Raw genomic sequence first — 24,091 nt, 5'->3', positions numbered from 1 at the left:
GGAAAATGGATGCTGTAGGACAGTGTTTTTCACACTATGGATCACAGTTTATCAGTGAGTTGTGAAATCAACTTATTGCGTTGTCACTCGCATTTTTTAAATAAAATGGAATCAATTAGAATAGGAAATATCAAAAGGTAAGTATTGTTTGTGAAACTTTTGTTTCAGTTCTGTGTGAGAGAGTGCGTGTGTGTGTGTGTGTATGTGTGTGTGTGTATCTCCCAGGTTTATGAATGTGGATTGTAGCTTTAAAAATAAAAAGTTTGAGGGACTTCTCTGGAGGTCCAGTGGTTAGGACTCTACGCTTTCACTGCCGAGGGTTGAGTCCCTGGTCAGGGAACTAAGATCCCATAAGCCGTGTGGCGTGGCCAAAATAAGTAAATATATAAATATAAAGTTGAAAGCTGTTGGTCTGGAGCCCTGGACAGAGCCAGAGGCCGGTGCTCAGGCCTTTGCTGTCTCTGACGGGCTGCACGCATCTCCATGGCAGGTCACTTGGTTTTCTCTGGGTCCTAATCTTCTCCATTTGTAAAATGGAAAGACAGGAAGAGGGACCAGATTCTCTCTAAAGTCTTCCAGCTCTAAAATTGTCTTTATGAGTCTTTGAATGAGAGTAGGCCTTGCTGTAGCTTTGTTAATTCTGTTATTTCGGGTATAGCCTCTGCCCAAAGACCGCTGACTTAAGGAAATCATGTGCCCTTAGAAACTTCAGAATGCCTTATACAGGAAAGGGACGTGCAGATGACCCATGACTGGACTGTCCCCTTTTTTATAGGACAGCCTTTATTATTTTGGAGAACGACGAACAGATAAATCCACCAGCAGTAAATTTCAGGGAATAGAAACTCCTTCTCAGGTAAGTGCTCTTTCTTTAAAAGGGGTCACTCTGGGGAATTAGGTTAAGATTGGCATCTATTACCTGGTTTCATTTTAGACTCTCTTCCTTGGGTGATTCCTTAGGTCATCTTCTCCTTGGGTGGTCTTCTCCTTGGGTGCCCCGTGACAGGCCTTGATCCCTTCCGGAGGCCAGGAGCCCTGCCTCAGGTGTTGCTTGGCTTTGCACCTTTGCTCTGAGTTCTCCCCAGAGCGCCCTGCCTTCCATTTTAACTGGTTATTGTTTGCAGAGTTCAGGAGTTGATTCCCTTCCCAAGGTAGGAAAGTCCAATTCCTAAGGTTTCAGACCCCCTGAAGATTATCTGAAGTCACTAGCCTTTTATTTCCATGTAAAGAGGAACTGAGTCTTTCACAAACCCCTATTAGGGCAATTCAGCCCTTGTAGAACATTGTGTGTGTGTGTGTGTGTGCACGCATGGGCACACACATGTGCACATGTGTAAGGGAGAGACAGTGACAGAAAAAGAGACAGAGTCGGTGGGAGGGGGGCTGCACTTCAAAGGAGAAAGGAAAGGGAAAAGTAACATTTTTCAAAAACCTATTTTATACTAGACACTATTGTACTTTTACATATATTGTCTCATTTAATACTCAGACAACCCATGTTATTACCTTATTTTTTTCCTTTTTAAAACGTTTTATCCTGGACTTTTTCATAAAAAGTCAAGACAGTCATATAGTAAATCCCCTTATATTCATCACACTGCTTCAGCAATCATTTCGTCATGTGGCCAACCATTCATTCCCTCCCCACTCCACACACACACACACACACACACACACGCGCTTCATTTCACACTAAACTTGGATTATTTTGAAGGAAATCCCAGACATCAGATCATCTTATCCCCTAAGCCTTTTAATGTGACATCTAACATAAAGACTCTAAAAAAAAAAAACCCTTAAAACCATTGACATACCTAACAATGTTATACCTTAATAGTATCAAATGTCTAGTCCTCGTTTAAATTTCCATAATTATCTTAAAATCTTTTTAAAACTTAGTTTCAGTCAGGATCCAAACAAGGGCACACATTTCATTTGGTTGCTATGTCTCCTTAAGTCTCTTTTAGTTTATAGGTTTCCCACCTCTCTTTTTTTTTCCTTGTAAATTGTTTATTGCAGAAACCAGGACGTTATCCCATAGAGTTTACAACATTCTAGACTTTGTTGAATCCTGCTAAGGGTTTTGCATTCATTATCTAATATTCTCAATAACTCAATGAGTGGGCACCATTATGATTCCCATTTTATAGACTGGGAAATCGAGGTTCAGGGAAACTAACTTTTTGAACTAAGAACTCAAATCCAGATCTTTCAGACTCCAAAGCCCGTTATTTCCCATCCTGTGCACAGCTTCTCATTTGGATTGCCTTTACTATAATGCCCCTCGAACCCAAGTGAGAGATGGTTGGGAATTCTTAAGTAATTGTGGATATGGCCATGAAGGAGAGTTTTCTTTGAGTGAAGTGATGAAAGCTAATACCCTTGGCCTAGTTAGCAGAACACTGTAACTGCTGGCTCTAGACATTTCATTTGGGATCAAAGAACTCAGCCTTATCCATTCATACTTTTCTGCCAAACTCAAGCTACACAAGGAAAAAAAAAAGATGGCCATAGGCTATAAGTAATACATCGACTTATTGAAGCCCAGCTCGAATCATGCCATTTCACGCTCAAAATCCATAATGGCTTCTGACTGCCAATGGCAACACATATGTTTTAACCTGGCATTCCCAATCCAGATGTGAGTTTTCCAACCGCTTCTTCCACTATGTGCATCACACGCTCTAACATGTTTGGATTGTTCCCCGTTTCCCAGCCTGTTTATACTTTACACCCACGTGCTCACGAGGGCCCTTGTCCTGGAGTCCCCTTGCCCTCCCAGCCTGAAGTAGTCTCCTGCTTTTTCAGGAGTTCTTATAGCCCTTTGTGTTCCTTTTAGGGACTAAGTTGCTTTACATTATTTTCCAGCCATTCGAAGTCGTGTCTTCTCTACCCTCTTTGCACGCCCATGTCTTGCCCATCTTTCCACCCTGGCAGCCCAAAGTGCCTCGTATAGTATCTCCTTTGTCTGTAGTGAGTGCTTACTAAATAGATGTTGGTTTTATTAACTTCTGCTACATGCGCCTGTTGTTCTGGGCTGTAGGGGAAAGAAGAGTGAGAGCAAACGCAGCTACAGGGCCATGGTAGGTTACAAGCCTTTAGTGGAAGGTCAAGAATCTGGTGGCAGGAGCCACTGGGACGTTGGAGGTAGCTCCTTCAGGCACCTCTTCCCTTCCCCATTTCCTCTGCAGTCACGTGCAGTGTCTCTAACTTGCTTCAGGACTGGCGCACCCTAGGCTGCAGCTGAGTCTCTTCTGATTCACTGGGCTAGCAGTGCAGGGGCCCCGCCTCAAGGGCTGTGTTGGCGAGGCTCCAGGACAGAGTTCCCTGTGTGTGCGGCAGTAATTCTCAGACACCATCCCCTCCTGATCCTGCAGTGTGGCCATTCCATGCACTACATACATTTCATCCACCCCTGAGTTAAGAGCTTGACTGGTCCTTTCCAATGCAGAGGATGGTGGTTAATTTTCTTAACACTTCCCAACGGATGGGGAAGAGTCTATGAACTTTTCAGTCCGGTTGATTCTGTACCAGAACTCTTAACTTCTGGAAGAAAGGAGAGCCCTTGTGAACGGCTTGCCACAGGAGATGGACTAGGCTAAGAGAATCCCCAGGCTTCCTTGCAAAAATGGAATTGGGGAAACGGGAAGTGGAGAGATGCTCCCTGGCTGGGACTGGAGAAGAACGTGAATGTGCTGCTGGCCTATGGAGCTCTCCCGCTGAGCTGTTACATCTTCCCTTCTCTCATGCCGAGGAGGCTACTGCTCCCCAAAGCACAAACCTTCCTTTAACTCAGCCACAATGAAGCTTCTACCCCAGGCCGACCTCTCCCACATTTGCAGTTAATGGCATCTTGCTGTCATGTTGTCCCAGCTGTTTTGTTGGTTCTGGTCAGTTGCACTCTCAGTCCCAGCAGCCTCTAAGCAACACCTGGCTCCTTTCTTGTTCCTTGCCTGTTGCTCTTCATTCAGTATTTTTTTTTCTAAGGTAGATATTTAGTCATGAGGCAACAAATGCCTAGTTCCATAATGGCACCCGATCAATGTTTCCTTCATCAATTATTTTCCTTAAAAAAATCAGGACTTTTTACCTCCACTTAAATCGAGACTTCTGTTGTTTTGCAGAATAGATTTGTTGGATATTTTGCAATGGTGAAAAATACCTACAATTTGACTCTTCCTCCAGTGAAAAAACTCACGATGGAAAAAATCATTATTTATTCAATTCAAGGTAAGTGCTTTATGTCTAATTGGAGAATTGGCAGGAGGGCCAATGTTCTTACTATTCGGGAGGGTTTTCTCATGGTTATATACAGAGACAGTCCCAATGCATAGCTGTCTTTTTGTGTAGCCTCAGGTATAAACCCCTCCCCCTGGAATTGCCCATCAGCCCAGTGCTGCTGTGGCCATGTTACCACTGCTTAGGTGTCCTCTCCTTTCCTTTCCCATCACCAATTTGGGGGGCTCCATCCCCCCCTTCCCTTTCTCCTGTTCTCATTGCTGCTCTGGCCTCAGCCCAGGGTGTCCACTGCTTAGGTGTCCTCTCCTTTCCTTTCCCATCACCAATTTGGGGGGCTCCATCCCCCCCTTCCCTTTCTCCTGTTCTCATTGCTGCTCTGGCCTCAGCCCAGGGTGTCCTTTTCAGAGTAGAACCTCTGAGAGTAAAGGGAGGGAAGGTCCCATGAGACCTGGAGACCACTTCTTCCTCATGCCCATCTCTGGTTCAGGGTTGTCTTGGGAGATGTACCCCTGTATCATTTTCTTTCCTAATCCTCTCAGAAACCTTTTTTTAATTCTTATCTCCTGATCTCTCCCTTTCCCAGCCCTCTTCCCCCATAGCCCCCTCTCCCCCAGCAGCTCCATCAGGATGTCTTAAATACCCGAACAGCAAATGAATTTTGTTGCCACAAATTCTTTTTGCAAATAACTGCTGAGCACTGCTTTGGGCCAGGCCCCCTGCTCGTGTTTCTTTGCCCTTCAGGAGCCCCTGAATGTAAGCAGAGGAGAGGAAGGTACACAGATGAAGAGCTGACCACAGTGTTGGACAGCTTCCTAGGAGAACAGCACTTAGGTCTTCCGAACCTACAGGAACACAAAAAAGGGTTGGGAGAAACCTGGCCTCTGCGGGGGGCGGCTCTCTCAGCCCCCTAGCTGTTACCAGTTCTTACCAAGAGTAAAAATCCTTATAAACTTGAAAAGAGCTGACGATGCCTGCTTCAGGAGTGTAAGGAGAAAGAGGGACCTGCCGTCGCCCTGAGAGGCAGAGATATTGGTCAGATCGTCCACCTCTGGGACTTGAAAGACAAGGAAGGAGGGGAGAGGAATGGGCCTCAAGGCCATGTCTCTATTTCTCTGTCACCCACCTAGCTTCCCTGTACAGCTCACCCTCAGGGAGGTGGAAACAGGGACTCCTCAGTGTGGAGGCGCAGCAGGAGGTGATGCTTCTGATTCCCTAAAGCAACAGCAGCTTGTGGAGCGCGAGGCGCGGTGCTGAGTGCCGGGCCTCTCCTGGGCCCGGCTGCGGGGCGAGGGCGCTGGTGTCCACCCACATAGCCTATTGCTTTTAGCCCTCTGAAGAGTCACACAAAATAAGATCTAGACGTGTATTTTTTAACGCTTCGTCCAATTATTCAGAAATAAGAGAACCCTTTAGAATATATGTAAAAACTGCATAGTCAAAAAAAAATTTCAATTGTTAGTTAAAATATAAAATGCTTTTTTCAAATTATTTACGTATTTCTCCCCTCTCCACATGCCCGCATCGCCGCCACTGCTTGGCAGGGGTGAGGAATTGTGAGAGTTACATGAGCAGATTGCATGGGTTTCTGGCTTCCGGAAACAAACTTCGGCCCAGCAGCATGGTTTCTGTGGGAAATTTTGGTCTAGATTTCCAAACAAGCGTTGTGCGGGCAGACCCTGGAAACACAGCCTGTTCCAGCAGGAGGCTGCCTGTCTGTATAAAGGAGCAACTGTGCAAAGGCTTTGTGGGCTGCAGAGTGCTCTATGAGGTCCATTCTGTGATGTGTGTGTGTCACGTATGAGGGACAGGGCTGGAGTGGAGCCTCGCTCCGAACACCATCTGCCTTCAGACGTCCCCAGGGTAGAGCCAGGCTTGTCCGGCAGCTGGTGGGGGGGAGGGGATAGCAGTGCCTTGTTCCCCATTGTTTCCTGTAGAAAGTGCAGTGTGAGAGGCAACCCAGGTGGCTGTTGGAGCAGTGTCTTCCTCTAGGAAACTGAAACTCAGCTCTAAAGCCAAGTTGGTGGCGTGAGAGCCTGTTTTGTACCTGAGTGTATCCTCTCCCTCAGGGTCCTCTTGGTTAACGGTGGGAATCCAGGCATCCCTCGTTTTATTGCGCTTTGCTTTATTGCGCTTCACAGACGTTGCACTTGTTCAGAAAATGAAAGGTTTGTGACATTTCTGAGTTGTCAGATGATGGTGAGCAGTTTTTTTTTTTTTTTTAGCAATGTGGCAATCAAGTTCTTTTATTTAATGGTTTGTGTTAGAATTTTATGTATTTATTTGGCTGCGTTGGGTCTTTGTTGCTGCTCGCCGTATTTCTCTAGTTGTTACTCTTCGTTGCGGTGCACGGGCTACTCATTGCGGTGGCTTCTTTTGTTGCGGAGCACGGGCTCTAGGTGCGCGGGCTCAGTAGTTGTGGCTCATGGGCTTAGTTGCTCTGCGGCATGTGGGATCTTCCTGGGCCAGGGTTGAACCCGTGTCCCCTGCATCGGCAGGCGGATTCTTAACCACTGCGCCACCAGGGAAGTCCCGATCAAGTATGTTTTAATGAAGGTACGTACATAGTTTTCTTAGACATAATGCTATTGCACACTAAACAGACTACAGTATAGTGTAAACATAACTTTTTGTGTGCACTGGGAAAGCAAAAACGTTCGTGTGACTCGCTTTGTTGCGATATTCGCTGTATTGCAGTGGTCTGGAACCGAACCCACAGTATCTCCGAGGTAACCCTGTAACAGTATCTATACAAACCTCTGTGAGTATTAAACTATTCCAAACAGGCAAAAAGGCATTTAGTCTGATGGAGTTTTGATGCGTTTTCTCTAACGTGAACAGTGAGAATAGGAATAGTTTCTCAAACTTCTAAGCTTAAAAATGGTTTTAATAAGTTCTAGCATTTCATATACTGTCCCAGTCTGATATCATATCCTAAGACTGTGACTTCTCTCTTCATAGTTTGAATTTTACTTAATCTCTGTGGAGATATTGTTTAGTTAAAACTGTAAAGTGCAGATCTAGAGAACAGAGGAACTAACGCAGATTTCTAAGTACTGCAGGTGAAAACTGGTGGAGAGTTTAATGGGTTTGGTTTCCTCATCTCAGGCTAACATAAAATAGAGGATTTTAAAAGTCTTGAGATCCCTCATAAAGGCTTCCAGACAGAAAGTTGTGCCCTTTGCAGCTGTTCTTACGGTGTGGGCCTCGGCTGGCAGAGCCCACTTAAGAAGGCCTGCCTGGTATGCCAAAATTCTTGCTGCACCCACGTAAATAAGCAGGCCAAACCCAATGACAGCAGCCTTCTTTTGGAATAAGAATTATCCCCTTTGAGGGAGATCAAGGTGATGAAGTAGGAGGATGCTGAGCTTACCTCCCCCCATGAACACATCAAAAATACAACTACCTGTGGAGCTACCTTGAGGCTGGCAGAAAGGCCCTTCTACGGCTAAGGCTGTAAAGAAAAATCCACACGGAGTCTGGGAAGGGAGGAGAGGTGATCTGGTCGAGACCTGCACCCTTGGTGGGGGACCCAGACGTGGAGGGGGGTGTCATGGGCTTGGGGAGCCTCCCTGGGGAGCAAGGGGTTTGAGCCACACATTTGGCACTCCAGCCCTGGGGTCTGACACCAGGAGGATGAGTGCCCTTAGCTGCTTCGAAAGCCAGTGGGGCTCATGGGAGGCTGTAAGACACTGAGACCTCACTCAGTGCGTGCTTGCTTATACCCCCATCCTGGCAGACGCAGCAGCCTGAAAACTGACCAGGGAGAAAGCAGCCTTGGCCAGTGCTCGGTCGCTGCCCACATTTAGGACTGAAACTACTCCAGGGCAGGGACTGACACTGCCAGCAGGAAAGAAACCAGCTCAGCAGTGAGGCGCCAACCCCTCCGGCCCTGACCCAGCCTCTAACCAAGGGTGCACAGTGGGGAAAATGTACAACCAGCACAGAAGTGCAGCCCCAAACCCTTGAGCCCCCGCTGCACCCCAAACCCAGGTGGAGACTGCCGTCTCTCTCACACACAGGGTCGCACCCGGCTCCGGCTCCAGCCCCTCCATCTCCAGCCCCGCTTCCCACCAAGGTGGTGGCTGCCACCGCACCCCAGGGGCCCATGGGACCCGTGCTCACTTCTCCCACCAAAGCCACTGAGCATACGCAGGCTGCACAGTCCTGCACAAGGGCACGCCTTCAAGACTGGGCTGGGTAACTGATTCCCTTAATTTCATAGAGACAGAGAAAGGTAAACAAAATGAGAAGACAGAGGAGTATGTTTCAAATGAAAGAACAGCAACAACAACAAAAAGCCCTAAAGAATCATCTTCCTGTGAGATTACGATCACAACAGACTGTCAGGAAAAAGTGTGATAGATTCTGAAATGGGCAGTGTCTTCTCTAGGCCCACCTCCAGGGTTACCTTCACCTTTCATGGTCTTTAAGCTATTTTACAACTCTAAGGTGTAGAAAACTGATAATAATGCAAATAACTTTTGTACATAAAAATGCAAATTAGTTGTGTCTAGCAGAATGCAACTGATTATTGACCTGTTTCGTATTTATTTGTAAATTCATTTCATCATTCCTTATCTGCCCGTAAATATGCAGTACTTTGAAACAGCTGTAGCATTTTCCTTAGTAATAAGTTAAAATTTTTGACGTGTTAAAAAATGCATGTACAGGACAGGGCTATGGCATGCAACAATTTCTGTAAAACAGAAGGAGAATACATTTGTTTGTGTGTATGTACACATATAAAACCTCTGGGAGAATATATATTCATATTTGATTATACATGCATAAAAAACTAGAAACTAGTAATAGGGGTTAGCTGGGGCTGGAGAACTAAACAGGTGGGAGATAGGGAAAATGGAGACTTCACTTCATGCCTTTTACACCTTTTATTTTTAAATCATGCAAATATACTTAAATTATTTAAAAAAATTTTAAATTGTGGGAATTAATTTAAGCTCATAAAGCAATGCCCTTTTCCTGTCATGTGATAAGTGTTCGACTTGGTTTAGCTCTACATTTCACTGACTTCTGTTGACATCCGTAGAAAGAAGTTCTGCAGGTGGATGGGACAGAGGGAACTGAGGCAAAGAAACCATGATTCCTCATGACAAATTAATTGTGTTAGAACAAAATTAAATGAACACAAAACAAACTTAATATCACAATTAAGAATGATGGATATATGACTTTATTAGAATATTTGTTTTAGTTCTGTACCTTTAGTTCTGTGCATATTTAAGTGAAATATGCAGGGTGGAAAGGAAAGCCGGAAAAATTAATTGGAGGCTTGAGAAACCAGCCCTTTCATGAAATGCTGAAGTAAGTGGGTCAATTAAATTGAAAAAAAAAAAGGGAGAAGAAACCATTTGTAAATATATGCTGAACATAGCAGGAACGTTTGGATACAGCTCTCCTATATTTTCCATAAACTGGATTTAAACTAGGGCAAGAGGAATTTAGACTATTTATTATTAAGAAACATCACAATGAGAAGTCTGAAGAAAGCAGCACATCAACAAGAAAGGTTGCACGTCCCCTTCCCTAATTTTTTTTTTTCTATGAAGGTGAAGCGATGGGATTCCAAATCTTAGAAGCTGAACAATGTCTTTTTTTTTTCTCCAGCCTTATAAATTCTGCTTTAGGGGACAGAACTGAACTTTTGAAGCCTTGTCTTTCAAAGACAAAATCCATACAAGAGCCAAATGATTCAATATTGACACATTGTTAGCTGGGATAATTTTTTCTCTTTTTAATCTGTATTGTTAATTGGTGAGACATTTTGATCTTTGCTCTAACCAGTCTAACTTTTTAATTTCATTCAGGTGTTGGAAAAGGCAATGGAAATGACCTAAAAGTACAGATAATAATGCAACGAAAGCCTGTCTTTTTCTGTTCTGCTTCCAAAAACTGTGGGGTAAGAGAAACCATGGAAACTGAAAATTCTAGTGTTTGTTTTAAATCTCAATGTCAAATCAGCATGTTGCCCTCCCCAAACCATCACTCACCACAGGGAGGGGCCGTGTTGCTTTCTGGTTACCATCCAACTTGGTGTCCCTGGGTTTGGATTTGAGTCAAGAGTTAAATTTATTGTTCAAAATAGTTTTCAGGGGAAATAGTTTTCCAGAATATATTTTCAGTTCAGAGTGGTGCTTTGCCTTTCCCTTTTCCACAAATGCCAAGCATGTTCCCAGGAATCTGTCAGAGTTTTAGATTCATGCATCTGGTCACTTTTAGCCATATTCTCTTCTTCTTGGTCATTTTTATTATGGCACTGATTCTGAAATTTTAATGGGCATGAAAATCACCTAGAGACTGGTAAAGAGGCAGATTCCTAAGTTATACCCCCAAAGTGTGATTCAGGAAATCTGGAAAGGGGCCCAGGAATCTCTAGACTTAGCAATGTCTCAAGTGATTCTAACTCAGATATCCTGTGGGACTGCACTGTGAGAAACAATGCAGGGGTGTATGGATTGGGGAGGAATCTCTTTGGGACTAAATAGTCAGTTTTCTTAAAGGCTGAAGAAATGGTTAAGACTACAGACCTTTCCTGGAGCAACAGGAAAGCTTCCTTCATGGGTGTAAGAAATATAAACTTTTAAGATTCTTTCTCAGGCTTTGGTCTCTAGTTCTCCTATTACCTCTCCTCTTCCTTCTTTTTACTCCCCTGACCCCCGGGAGGGGGCACTCCCCCCAAGCCTCATCCCTGGCTTTCTGGCCTTATCTCCACACATACTCTATTCTTGGTTCTACACATCCGTTCCCCTACTTTCAATTATAATATCTTTCATTCACTTGACACGTATTTATGAGCCCCATACACGGGGTAGACGCAGGAGCTGCAACGTGGGCATTCTCTACCCCAGCAATTCAAACACAGTTGTCAATCCAAATTTATCCAATGAACTTTTCATCTGCTTCTGCAAATGACACCAGCATTCTCTTACTCAGACTTTCAGATCTGGTATCATCTTTGATTCTCTCTTTGCCCGCGGCCCCTAAATCCAGTTAGTCACCAATTCCTGCTGATGAGACCACTGGAATCTCTCTTCACTCGCTCCCTTCCTGTCTGTTCCCATTGCCACTACCCGGTCCAGGACCTCATTTGCTCATGCCTAGACTTCTACAACGGTCTCCTTACCTTTGCTTTCTCCTTATACAGGGCAGTATATAGGGTCCTGCAATACGCATCCTGAAATACTGCTCTCATTGTAAAAAGCTGTAGCTAGAGCAGAAGACACACTGTGTACCCACGGTCAAAGCTAGTTAATATCTTTGGCGCAATATTCTTTTTTTTTTTTTTCTGGCTGTGAGGCATGCAGGATCTTATTTTCCCAACCAGGGATTGAACCCATGCCCCCTGCAGTGGAAGCGTGGAGTCTTAACCACTGGACCGCCAAGGAAGTCCTTCTGGCTCAGTATTCTTATCTGTAAAATAAAGGTTACACCTCAAGTGTTGTGAGGATTGAATTAGATAATATATGTGAAGTTGCTTTGTGACTCATACATCACTAAATAAATGTTAGATGTGATAATTACCAGGCCAGCTTTATCACCTAGGAAATGCTCCACTATAACTTTCAACAACTTCATTCTTATTTTCCTGGGTCTTGAATTCTCAAGATATAGCCCTATCATACCTGAGCTTATTCGCATTAGTAACATGGCCTGCGGTCTCCATGCCAGGTAGACTGGGTCCCCTCTGGCCCTTGGAACACAACACTCTAATTTCTGCTTCCTGTTTTTGCTGGTCTTTTCCCCCTCCTCCAGCCCTGCCCTCCCAGTCCCCTGTCTGAACTGGATTCTCTTTACAGAGCTCCTCTTTTTTAAAAATTGAAGTATAATTGACATACAATATTATATTAGTTTCAGGTGTACAGCATACTGATTTGACATTTTATATACATTATGAGATGATCACCGTATAGTTACCATCTGTCACCATTTAAAGTTATTACAACATTATTGACTATATTCCCTATTCTGTATATTACATCCGCATGACTTATTTATTTTATAACTGGGAGTTTATGCCTCTTAATCCCCTTCACCTATTTCACCCATCCTCCTATCCCCTGCCAACCACCAGTTTGTTCTCTGTGTCTATGAGTCTGCTTCTGTTTTGTTATGTTCATTTGTTTTTTAGATTCTACATGTAAGTGAAATCATGCAGTATTTTTCTTTGACTTAATTCACTTAGCATAATACCTTCTAAGTCCATCCATGTTGTCACAAATGAAAGATTTCATTCTTGTTATGGATAATATTCATATATATATACATGTGCATATATATACACACACACACACACACATATATACCTCACATTTTCTTTATTGATGGACTTAGGTTGCTTCCATATCTTGGCTATTGTAAATAATGCTACAGTGAACATAGGAGTGCATATATCTTTTCGAATTAGTGTTGTCGATTTTTTTTTTTGGATAAATACCCAGAAGTGGAATTGTCCAATCATGTGGTAGTTCCATTTTTAAGTTTTTGAGGAACCTCCATACTGCTTTCCATAGTGGCTGCACCAATTTACATTCCCACCAACAGTGAAAGAGGGTTTCTTTTTTTCCACACCTTCACCGACGTTATTTTTTGTCCTTTTGATAATAGTCATTCTGACAGGTATGAGGTGATGTTCTGGTTTTGAATTGCATTTCCCTGATGATTAGTAATGATCATTTTTTCATGTGCCCGTTGGCCGTCTGTATGTCTCCTTTAGAAAAATGTCTGTTCTAGGTCCTCTGCCCAGTTTTCAATTGGATTGTTTCTTTTTTTGATGTTTCCTTTCTAAGTTGTATGAGTTATTTTTATATTCTGGATATTAACCTCTATTGGATACATAATTTACAAGTATCTTCTCCCATTCAATAGATTAGCTTTCCATTTTATTGCAGGATTCCTTCACTGTGCAAAAGCATTTTAGTTTGATGTAGTCCCACTTGTTTATTTTTGCTTTTGTTGTCCTTGCCTGAGGAGACGGATCCATAAAGGTATCACTAAGATCAAAGAGCTGACTGCCTGTGCTTTCTTCTAGAAGTTTTATGGTTTCAGGTCTTACCTTCAAATTTTTAATCCATTTTAACTTTATTGTCATATGTGGTGTAAGGTAGTGGTCCAGATTCATTCTTTTGCATGTAACTGTCCAGTTTTTCCAACACTGCTTATTGAAGAGATCCTTTTCCACTTTGTATATTCTTGTCTTCTCTGTTGTAGATTAATTGACCATAAGTGTGTGGATTTTTTTCTGGCCTCTCTATTCTGTTCCATTGATCTATGTATTTGTTTTTGTTCCAGTAACAACTGTTTTGAATACTATAACTCTGTGATATAGTTTGAAGTCAGAAAAACTGACACCTCTAGTTTTGTTCTTTTAAAGATTACTTTGGCTATTTGGGGTCTTTTGTGGTTCCACACAAATTTTAGGATTCTAATTCTGTGAAAAATGCTATTGGTATTTTAATAGGGATTACATTGAATTTGTATATTGCTTTGGGTAGTAGCATAGACATTTTAACAATATGAATTCTTCCAATCCATAAGCACAGTATACCTTTCCATTTAATTGTGTCACATTTACGTCTTTCATCAATGTCTTATAGTTTTCAGAGTTCAGGTCTTTCACTTCCTTGGTTAAACGTATTCCTAATTATTTTATTCTTTTAGATGCAATTTTAAATGGGAGTTTCTTAATTTGTATTTCTGATAGTTCATTATTAGTGTATTGAAATGCAACAGATTTCTATACATTAATTTTGTATCCTGCAACTTCACTGAATTCATTTATTTGAAGTTTTTTGGTGGAGTCTTTAGCATTTCCTATATATAGTACATGCCATCAGCAAATAGTGAGTTTTACTGCTTCCTTTCCAATTTAGATGTGTGTTATTTCTTTTTATTGTCTAATTGCTGGGGCTAGGACTTCTAATACTTGGTTCAATAAAAGCAAGAGTGGGCATCCTTGTCTTGTTCCTGATCTTAAGGAAAAGCTTTCAACTTTTCAACACTGAGTATGATATTAGCTGTGGGTTTATTACATATGGTCTTTTCTTTTTTTTTTTTTTGGCGGTATGTGGGCCTCTCACTGCTGTGGCCTCTCCCGTTGCGGAGCACAGGCTCCAGACGCGCAGGCTCAGCGGCCATGGCTCATGGGCCTAATCGCTCCATGGCATGTGGGATCTTCCCGGACCGGGGCATGAACCCGTGTCCCCTGCATTGGCAGGCGGACTCTCAACCACTGCGCCACCAGGGAAGCCCTACATATGGTCTTTTTATCTTGCTGAGGTACGTTCCCTCTATACCCACTTTGCTGGGAGTTATTTTTTTCTTTTTTTTTTTATAAATGGGTGTTAAACTTTGTCAAATGCTTTTACTGCATCTATGGAGATGATCATGATTTTTATCCTTTGTTAACATGGTGTATCATATTAATTTCATTTGCAGATGTTGAACCATCTTTGCATCCCCAAAATAAATCCCACTTGGTCTGGTGTATGATTCTTTTAATGTATTGTTGAATTTGGTTTGTTAATGTTTCACTGAAGATTTTTGCATCTATGTTCATCCAGGATATTGGCCTGTAATTTTCTTTTTTTGCAGTATCTTTGTCTGGTTTTGGTATCAAGGTAATGCTGGCCTCATGGAATGAATCTGGAATTTTTTTTTTTTTTTTTTTTTTTTTTGCGGTACGCGGGCCTCTCACTGCTGCAGCCTCTCCCGCTGCTCCGGACGCGCAGGCTCAGCGGCCATGGCTCACGGGCCCAGCCGCTCTGCGGCCTGTGGGATCTTCTTGGACTGGGGCACGAACCCGTGTCCCCTGCATCGGCAGGCAGACTCTCAACCACTGCGCCACCAGGGAAGCCCCAAGTCTGGAATATTTTGATGAAGGATAGGTATTTACTCTTCTTTAAATGTTTGGTAGAATTCACCTGTGAACCTGTCTGGTCCTGGACTTTATTGGGAGTTTTCTGATTACTGATTCAATATCATTATTAGAAATCTACCTATTTGGATTTTCTATTTCTTCTTGATTGTTTTGGAAGATTGTGTGTTTCTAGGAGTTTATCTATTTCTCCTAGGTTTTCTAATTTGTTGCTGTAGTTTCATATGATCCTTTGTATTTCTACGGTATCAGTTGTAACTTCTCTTTCATTTCTGATTTTATTTATTTGGGCCCTCTCCCTTTTTTTTCTTGATGAGTCTGGATAAAGGTTTGTCAGTTTTGTTTATCTTTTCAAAGAACCAGTTCTTAGTTTAATTATCTTTTCTATTTTTAAAAAATCTGTTTCTGTTCTGATCTTCATGATTTTTTCCATTCTACTAACTTTGGACTTTGTTCTTTTTCTACTTCCTTTAGGGCTAAGGTTAGATTGAGATTTTACTTGTTTCTTGAGTTTGGTCTGTATTGCTATGAACTTGCTTTTTAGAACTCCTTTTGCTGTGTCCCAGAGATTCTGGAATGTTGTGTTTCCATTTTCATTTGTCTTAAGGTATTTTTAAAATTTTCTCTGATTTCTTCAGTGACCCATTGGATTGTTTAGTAGCATGTTGTTTAGTCTCCATGTGTTTGTGTGTGTGTTTTTTTTCTAGTTTTCTTCTTATAGTCAATTTCAAGTTTGGTACTGTTGTGGTCAGAAAAGATGCTTGGTATGATTTTAATCTTAACTTTATTTAGACTTGTTTTGTGGCCTAACATGTGATCTATCCTGAAGAGTGTTCCATGTACACTTAAAAAGAATTACATTCTGCTGTTTGGGCGTAGAATGTTTTTTATAATCTATTAAGTTCATTTGGTCTAATGTGTCATTTAAAGCCAGTTTCTTTATTGACTTCCTGCCTGGATGATCTGTTCATTGCTGTAAGTGGGATATTAAAGTCCATATTATTATTATATTACTGTCAATTTCTCTTTTATGTCTGTTAATATTAGCTTTACCTATTTAGGTGTGCCTATGTTGAGTGCATAAATATCTACAAGTGTTATATGCTCTTGTTGGATTGAACCCTTTATCATTATGTAATGCTTTTTTTCCCTTGGTCTATTGTTAGAGCCTTTTTTTGTTTTGTATACATTTATTTATTTTATTTATTTTTGGCTGCATTGGGTCTTCGTTGCTGTGCATGGCTTTTCTCTAGTTGCAGCGAGTGGGGGCTACTCTTTGTTGCGGTGCATGGGCTTCTCATTGTGGTGGCTTCTCATTGTGGTGGCTTCTCTTGTTGCAGAACACAGGCTCTAGGCACGTGGGCTTCAGTAGTTGTGGCATGTGGGATCAGTAGTTGTGGCTTGCGGGCTCAGTAGTTGTCGCTTGTGGTCTCTAGAGCGCAGGCTCAGTAGCTGTGGCACATGGGCTTAGCTGCTCCATGGCATGTGGGATCTTCCCAGACCAGGGCTCGAACCTGTGTCCTCTGCACTGGCAGGCAGATTCTTAACCACTGTGCCACCAGGGAACTCCCACACCCTTTGTTTTTAAAAATTGGTTTTATTTTTGGGGATTTTTAAAATTGAATTATAGTCGATGGACAATATTATATAAGTTACAGATGTACAACATAGTGATTCACAATTTTTAAAGGTTATACTTCATTCACAGTTATTATAAAATATTGGCTATATTCCCTGTGTTATACAATATATCCTGTAGCTTATTTATTTTATACATAATTTGTACCTCTTAGTCCCCTACCTCTATCTTGCCCCTCCCCCTTCCATCTTCCCACTGGGAACCACTAGTTTGTTTTATATCTGTGAGTCTGTTTCTTTTGTTATATTCCCTAGTTTGTTTTATTTTTTATATTCCACATATAAAGGATATCATACAATACTTGTCTTACTCTGACTTATTTCACTTAGCATAATACCCTCAAAGTCCATCCATGTTGTTGCAAATAGCAAATTGTTCTTTTTTATGGCTAAGTAGTATTTCACTGTGTGGTATATATGTGTGTGTATATATATGTCTTTATCCATTCATCTGTTGATGGACATTTAGGTTGCTTCCATATCTTGGCAATTGTAAATAATGCTGCTATAAACATTGGAGTGCATGTATCTTTTTGAATTAGTGGGGTTTTTTTTCTGTATACATACCCAGGACTGGATTGCTTGGTCACATGATAGTTCTATTTTTTGGTTTTTTGAGAAGCCTCCATACTATTTGCCACAGTCACTGCACCAATTTACTTTCCCACCAACAGTGTATGAAGGGTCCCTTTTCTCCACATCCTTGCCAACATTGGTTGTCTTTTTTAAATCTTTTTTGGAGTATAATTGCTTCACAATACTGTGTTAGTTTCTGTTGCATAACAAAGCGAATCAGCCATATGCATACACGTCCCCATAACCCCTCCCTCTTGAGCCTCCCTCCCACCCTCCCTATCCCACCCCTCTAGGTCATTGCAAAGTACCGAGCAGATCTCCCTGTGCTATGCTGCTGCTTCCTACCCGCCAACTATTTTACATTCAGTAGTGTATGTATGTCGATGCTACTGTCACTTCGCCCCAGCTTTGCCCTCCCCCCGCATATTCTCAAGTCCATTTTCTATGTCTACCTCTTTATTCCTGCCCTGCAGCTAGGTTCATCAGTACCATATATATATATATTTTTAAGATTCCGTATATATGTGTTAGCATACAGTATTTGTTTTTCTCTTTCTGACTTACTTTGCTCTGTACGACAGACTCTAGGTCCATCCACCTCAGTACAAATAACTCAATTTTGTTTCTGTTTATGACTAATATTCCATTGTATATATGTGCCACATCTTCTTTATCCATTCATCTGTCAATGGACATTTAGGTTGGTTCCATGTCCTGGCTATTGTAAATAGTGCTGCAATGAACATTGTGGTACATGTCTTTTTTTTTTTTTTTGGCTGTGTTGGGTCTTTGTTGCTGTGCATGGGTTTTCTCTAGTTGCAGTGAGCAGGGGATACTCTTCATTGCAGTGCATGGGCTCTCTTCGCGGTGGCTTCTCTTGTTGCAGAGCACGGGCTCTAGGCGCCTGGGCTTCAGGAGTTGTGGCTCGTGGGCTCTGGAGCGCAGGCTCAGTAGTTGTGGCGCACGGGCTTAGTTGCTCCGCAGCGTGTGGGGTCTTCCTGGACCAGGGCTTGAACCCGTGTCCCCTTCACTGGCAGGCGGATTCTTAACCACTGCACCACCAGGGAAGCCCCATGTCTCTTTTTGAATTATGGTTTTCTCAGGGTATATGCCCAGTAGTGGGATTGCTGGGTCATATGGTAGTTCTATTTTTAGTTTTTAGTTTAGTTTTTTAAGGAACCTCCATACTGTTTTCCATAGGGATTGTATCAATTTACATTCCCACCAACAGTGCATGAGGGTTCCTTTTGCACCACACCCTTTCCAGCATTTACTGTTTCTAGATTTTTTGATAATGGCCATTCTGACAATGAGGTGACCTCATTGTAGTTCTGATTTGCATCTCTCTAATGGTTAGTGATGTTGAGCATCTTTTCATGTGCCTTTTGGCCATCCGTATGCCTTTCTTGTGAAATGTCTATTTAGGTCTTCTGCCCATTTTTTAACTGGATTTTTTTTTGATATTGAACTCCTTGAGCTGTTTGTATATTCTGGAGATTAATCCTTTGTCCATTGTTTCATTTGCAAATATTTTCTCCCATTCTGAGGGTTGTCTTTTCATCTTGTTTATGGTTTCCTTTGCTGTGCAAAAGCTTTTAAGTTTAATTAAGTCCCATTTGTTTGTTTTTATTTGTTACTCTAAGAGGTGGGTCAAAAATGATCTTGCTGTGGTTTATGTCAAAGAGTGTCTTCCTATGTTTTCCTCTAAGAGTTTATAGTGTCTGGTCTTACATTTAAGTCTTTAATCCATTTGGAGTTTATTTTTGTGTATGGTGTTAGGTAGTGTTCTAATTTCATTCTTTTATATGTAGCTGTCCAGTTTTCCCAGCACCACTTATTGAAGAGGCTTGTCTTCTTTTTGATGATAGCCATTCTGACAGGTTTGAGGTGATATCTCATTGTGGTTTTAATTTGCACTTATCTGATGATTAACAATGTTGAGCATCTTTTCATGTGCCTGTTGGCCATCTGCACGTCCTCTCTGGAAAAATCTCTATTCCAGTCTTCTGCCCATTTAATTGCCTTTTTTTTTTAATGTTGAGTTGTAGGAGCTGCTTATATATTTTGGATATTAACCCCTTATCAGTCATATCATTTACAAATATTTTTCCCCATTCAGTAGGTTGTCTCTTCATTTTGTCATTGGTTTCCATTGCTATGCAAAAGCTTATATGCTTAATTAGGTCCCAGTTATTTATTTTTGCTTTTGTGTCCTTTGATTTAGGAGACAGATCCAAAGAATTATTGCTATAATTTACATCAAAGAGTATTCTGCCTATGTTTTCCTCTAGGAGTTTTATAGTATCCAGTCTTACATTTAGGTCTTTAATCCATTTTGAGTTTTTGTACATGGTGTTAGAGAATGTTCTTTTACATGTAGCTGTCCTACAGCCTTTGTTTTTAAAGTCTATTTTGTATAAGTATTGCTACCCCAAATTTTTGTTTCTATTTGCATGGAATATATTTTCATATCCCTTCACTTTCAGTCTGTGTGTCTTTAGATCAGAAGTGAATCTCTTGTAGGCAGCATATAGATGGGTCTTGTTTTTTTCTTAATCCATCAGTCACCCTATGTCTTTTGACTGAAGAATTTACATTTAAAGTGATTACTGATAGGTTGTACTAAATACCATTTTGTTAATTATTTTCTGGTTGTTTTTACAGTTCTATGCTCCTTCTTCTCTTGCTCTCTTCCTTTGGAATTTGATGACTTTCTTTAGCATTATGTTTGAATTCCTTTTTCTAATTTTTCTCAATATTAGGTTTTTGGTTTGTGGTTAATTTGAGGTTCGTGTATAGCAGCCTATGTGTATAGCAGTCTATTTTAAGTTGATTACTTAAGTTCAAATTGTTCTAAAAACACTACATTTTTACTACCCCCACTCCACGTTTTATGTTTTTGATACATTTTACATCTTTTGATTTTGTATACCTACTAATTATTGTAGTTATAGTTGATTTTACAACTTTTGTCTTTAAACCTTATAACCTTTGTAAGTGATTGATCCACTGCCTTTACTATACGTTTGCTTTTACCAGGGAGATTTTTCCTTTTCCATGTTTTCTGATTTCTAGTAATGGCCTTTTCTTTTTTTCTTAAAGAAGTCCTTTTAACATTTCTTGTGTGACTCGTTCAGTGGTGAACTCCTGTAGATTCTGCTTGTCAGGGAAACTTTATTGCTCCTTCAATTCTGAACAATAACCTTGCCAGATAGAGCATTCTTGGTTACAAGTTTTTCCCTGTCAGTACTTTGAATATATTGTGCCACTTGCTTATGGCCCGTAAAGTTTCTGCTGAAAAGTCAGCTGATAGCCTTATAGGGGTTCCCTTGTACATAACTAGTTGTTTTTCCATTCTTTTGCACCTAATATGCTCTTGATTCCATCTCCTGTATTGTTCCTTTCAGTTATTGTATTCTTCAGCTCTGGCTGGTTCTTTTTCATATCTCTTTGTTGAAGTTCTCACTGTGTTCATTCTTCTTCCAAGTTTGGTGAGTATCTATCTTTATGGGTATTACTTTGAACACTTTATCAGGTTGATTACTTCTGTCCATTTCGTTGGTTCTTATCCTGAAGTTTTGTCTTGTTCTTTCATTTGGAGCATATTCCTGTCTCCTCACTTGTTTCTGTGTATTAGGTAGATGAGCTACAGCTTCTGGTTTTGAAGAAGTGGCCTTATGTAGAAGGTTTCCTGTGGGGCCCAGAAGAGCAATCCCTGCTAGTCACCAGAGCCAGGGATGTTTTCTATGTGGGCTGTGTGTGCCCCTCCTGTTGTACGGTGCCACAGATGCTACAGTCACACTAGTGGAAGGGGCTGGCCCCCAAGCCAGCTGCCTGTGTGGCCTGGCCACAGCTGCTGCGCACTCACTGATGGGCAAGGCTGGCCCCAGTGTGGCTGGCTGTGGGGCCCAACCACAACAGTTGCAGGTACAGTTGTGAGTGGGGCTGGCCCCCAGGGTGGGAGCTTCTTTGGGCTCCCGCCCTGGGAGGAGGGGGACTATACCAGCCAAGGACTCCCACTGGAGATGGCAGGAGGGGTGGCAGCTGGGAGGAGCTGCTTTGGGCAGGGCAGGTCTGCAGGGGAATGCTGGGGGTGGGGTGAGTGGTGTTAGCAAGGCAGATGGCAAATGTTTTGAAATGGCGCCTGTCAGTGCTGGGCCAGCCTAGGTAGAAGGAGAATTTTTTAAATGATGCCCGCCAGCACTTTGTTCCCCAGAGGCAGTTTCTTCCCCCCCTTTGGCACTCACCCTAAAGTTAATGAATGTACTTCACATATGGCCTGGGCACTTGGCAAAGTACTGCCTCTGTCCTGGGACTCAAAGTGAGTGAATTTGTGCCCTTTAAGAGCAGAGTCTTGGTTTCCTACAGCTCTCCTGGATACAAGCCCTGCTGGTTTTCAAAACCAGATGTTGTTATGGGGGCTCATCTTCCTGGTGCAGGTCCCTAGGGCTGGGGAGCCTGACGTGGGGCTCGAACCCCTCTCTCCTTAGGGAGAACCTCCGTGTTTGTGAGGTCCCCTCCCGTTTGTGGGTAGCCATGTTGGGGGTACGGGTCCTGATGAGACCCCATCTCTGCCCTCCTACCTGTCTCAATGTGTTTTTTTCTTTATATCCTTAGTTGTAGGAGAGCTGTTCTGCTGGTCTTCAGGTCATTCTCAGAGAGAGCTGCTGCACACGTGGCTGTAGTTTTGGGGTGTCCGTGGGAGCATCTTCCTACTCCACCATCTTGATCCTGCCTCAGTGCTCCTCTTCATTTATACAAATCCTTCCATGCCCATCTCAGTTTCTACCTCCTCGGTGACACTTTCTCATTCTACGCCTCCTGTTAGCCTCCCTGAAGCACACAACGGCACCCTTAGTCTTCATCATACAGCTTAACACATAGTTCTATGCTATTCTGCTATTGTTATTGATGTGTTTTACTCCCTGAAGCATCAACGGAGTCTTCACTTGCTTTTGTATTTTTCCCAGGGCCTAGCATAGACCTTTCTCACTGTGGGTGTCATTATCATACAAGGGTGTACCCATAACAAATAATCAGTATAGCTTCAAAGTCGTTCATTCCAGAAACTTGGCCTACCTTTGGTCACTCCATCCAGCGGTCTGCTACAGACAAGGCCTATGATCCCATCAGCAAACACATTTTTGATAAAATGTGAGCAACTAGGCATTGCTTTTTAAATATGCATACTAGCTTTAAAATTGAGCTTCTTATGTATTCCCAACATATGAAAATTAGGTGACACACATTCAACACTATTGTTTACTTGGTTAAAGTCTAACAAAATTGAATACTTTGCTTTTCAAGTGTTCCACCATAACCCTCAACCACGATGGCCTGTTAAAAATGTTAACAACAGTATTGCAACTTTATAGAAATAAATATTAACATTTATACATGTAGTCATTGGGCTATGAGACCAAGAGTACTTGATTAAATAGAAGAAGCCTCAATAAGTGAACATGAACTTCACTGCTGTCTCATTATCAGTTAGGTTTATAATTCTGAATTCCATGTGTTCATCCACAGATAGTTCATGATGCTGAAACAGACAGAGTAATAATTAATCTATCCAACTGTCCACCTCTGTATGATGAGGTGAAAGTGAAATTTCTCTCTTCTTCGGTGAGTAATCAAGAAACAATTTATGCTGCTAATCTTGTCTGGTTTTCTGAATGATTCTGGTTTGGGATTTCCTTTGCTACAATTCCCAACAAGGGAGATGATAGATGTCAACCCCTAGTCAGGGATGGGGAGACAAAACAAGTCAGATTTCTATATCGAATATTTTTTAAAAAAAGAAAATATGTAATTAAATATATTTTTGCTCATTTGTTTTCTAAATTGTATACAATTTACATGTATTAATTTTCAAATAAGAAAAAAATACAAAAACCCGGATGTTAAAAAAAAAAGTTATAAACTACATAGCAGTGATCATATTTTGGGTTGGTATCTTTAAAACACATTGCTCCCCATAACTTATAAAATACGTGAAAGTGAGGGAGATTTTGCTTTCCTCTCAATTGAGAATTCATTTAAAATAGCATATTTAATCCAATATTTATGAAAAATAAGAATATCTGCCATTGTCATTACAGTATAATTTATGCTGACCAGTTATCAAATGTATGCCTGATTATTCTGTATATAGCAAATTTCTAAGCCCCAGTAGTTTCATTTTCCTATGAAATCATCAACAGAACTGCCAACATGTAACTGTGTTTGCTCAATTTAAAGCTTATTTCCTGTGCCCGCCTGCATCCCCTGCTTGCTCCCTGTTGGCGGAGAATTTACTAAGTTTGAAATGGTACATGTGTTGAAGCAAGTGGCTGGGATAGCTCCCCTTGAATAACTGAGCCAGTCTGAATTCTCTTAATCAGGGGTCTCTAAGCAGAAGCACTGGTGTAGGGGCGCTAGCCAAGGGGATGTTGGTGATTTCTGGCCTTTGTGGTTGTCAAGGGTCATGAGATGAAAGCACTTTCAGAAATCATAGGTATTTCTGTCATCATCAATCGTGGTTAATTATCCAATGTAGCTGCTCCTTGTAGGAACGGATGATATTATTGGGGCAGAAATAGACAAAGGTCCTTAGGAGATTCTGTTTAGCACTATCCAAACCAGATTAAAAGACCAGTGTCTAAATTTATAAATATCACAGAGATAATACATTTCCTTGAAAATTTTGCTAGAAATGGCGAGAGAAAGGAACAGCAATCTCTCAAAGTCTCTGTCTTGGTGTCTTGA

At 41.6% G+C, this 24,091-nt stretch overlaps 2 protein-coding genes across 14 annotated transcripts in view; one reads left to right on the top strand and one right to left on the bottom strand.

The window, feature by feature from the left end:
- The window catches only part of SLC25A15 (solute carrier family 25 member 15), a 109,456-nt gene that overhangs the window by 40,011 nt on the left and 45,354 nt on the right, over nt 1–24,091 (bottom strand). For 6 of the 12 annotated variants that reach the window (XM_060128772.1, XM_060128764.1, XM_060128773.1 and 3 more), the window contains one exon: nt 22,570–23,083. The exons of 2 other annotated variants lie outside the window; for them this stretch is intronic. The gene's annotated coding sequence lies outside the window, so the exon portion shown is untranslated. Of the gene's footprint in view, nt 1–2,961; nt 3,038–9,458; nt 10,297–22,569; nt 23,084–24,091 lie in introns of those variants that run through there. 4 more of the 12 variants (XM_060128768.1, XM_060128771.1, XM_060128766.1 and 1 more) reach the window with 4 other exon arrangements.
- Nucleotides 1–24,091, top strand: part of TPTE2 (transmembrane phosphoinositide 3-phosphatase and tensin homolog 2) — a 59,232-nt gene that overhangs the window by 31,007 nt on the left and 4,134 nt on the right. For both annotated transcript variants that reach the window (XM_060128762.1, XM_060128763.1), the window contains 4 exons: nt 776–856; nt 4,125–4,230; nt 10,065–10,156; nt 22,874–22,969. In XM_060128762.1, coding sequence (XP_059984745.1) covers nt 776–856; nt 4,125–4,230; nt 10,065–10,156; nt 22,874–22,969 — 375 coding nt within the window. The remainder of the gene's footprint in view (nt 1–775; nt 857–4,124; nt 4,231–10,064; nt 10,157–22,873; nt 22,970–24,091) is intronic.

Source organism: Lagenorhynchus albirostris, chromosome 18, assembly GCF_949774975.1.
Source record: "Lagenorhynchus albirostris chromosome 18, mLagAlb1.1, whole genome shotgun sequence".
In the NCBI taxonomy this organism is placed as follows: Eukaryota; Metazoa; Chordata; class Mammalia; order Artiodactyla; family Delphinidae; genus Lagenorhynchus; species Lagenorhynchus albirostris.
The sequence above is the reverse complement of the archived record's forward strand: the minus strand, read 5'-3'. Positions and strand labels throughout refer to the sequence as shown.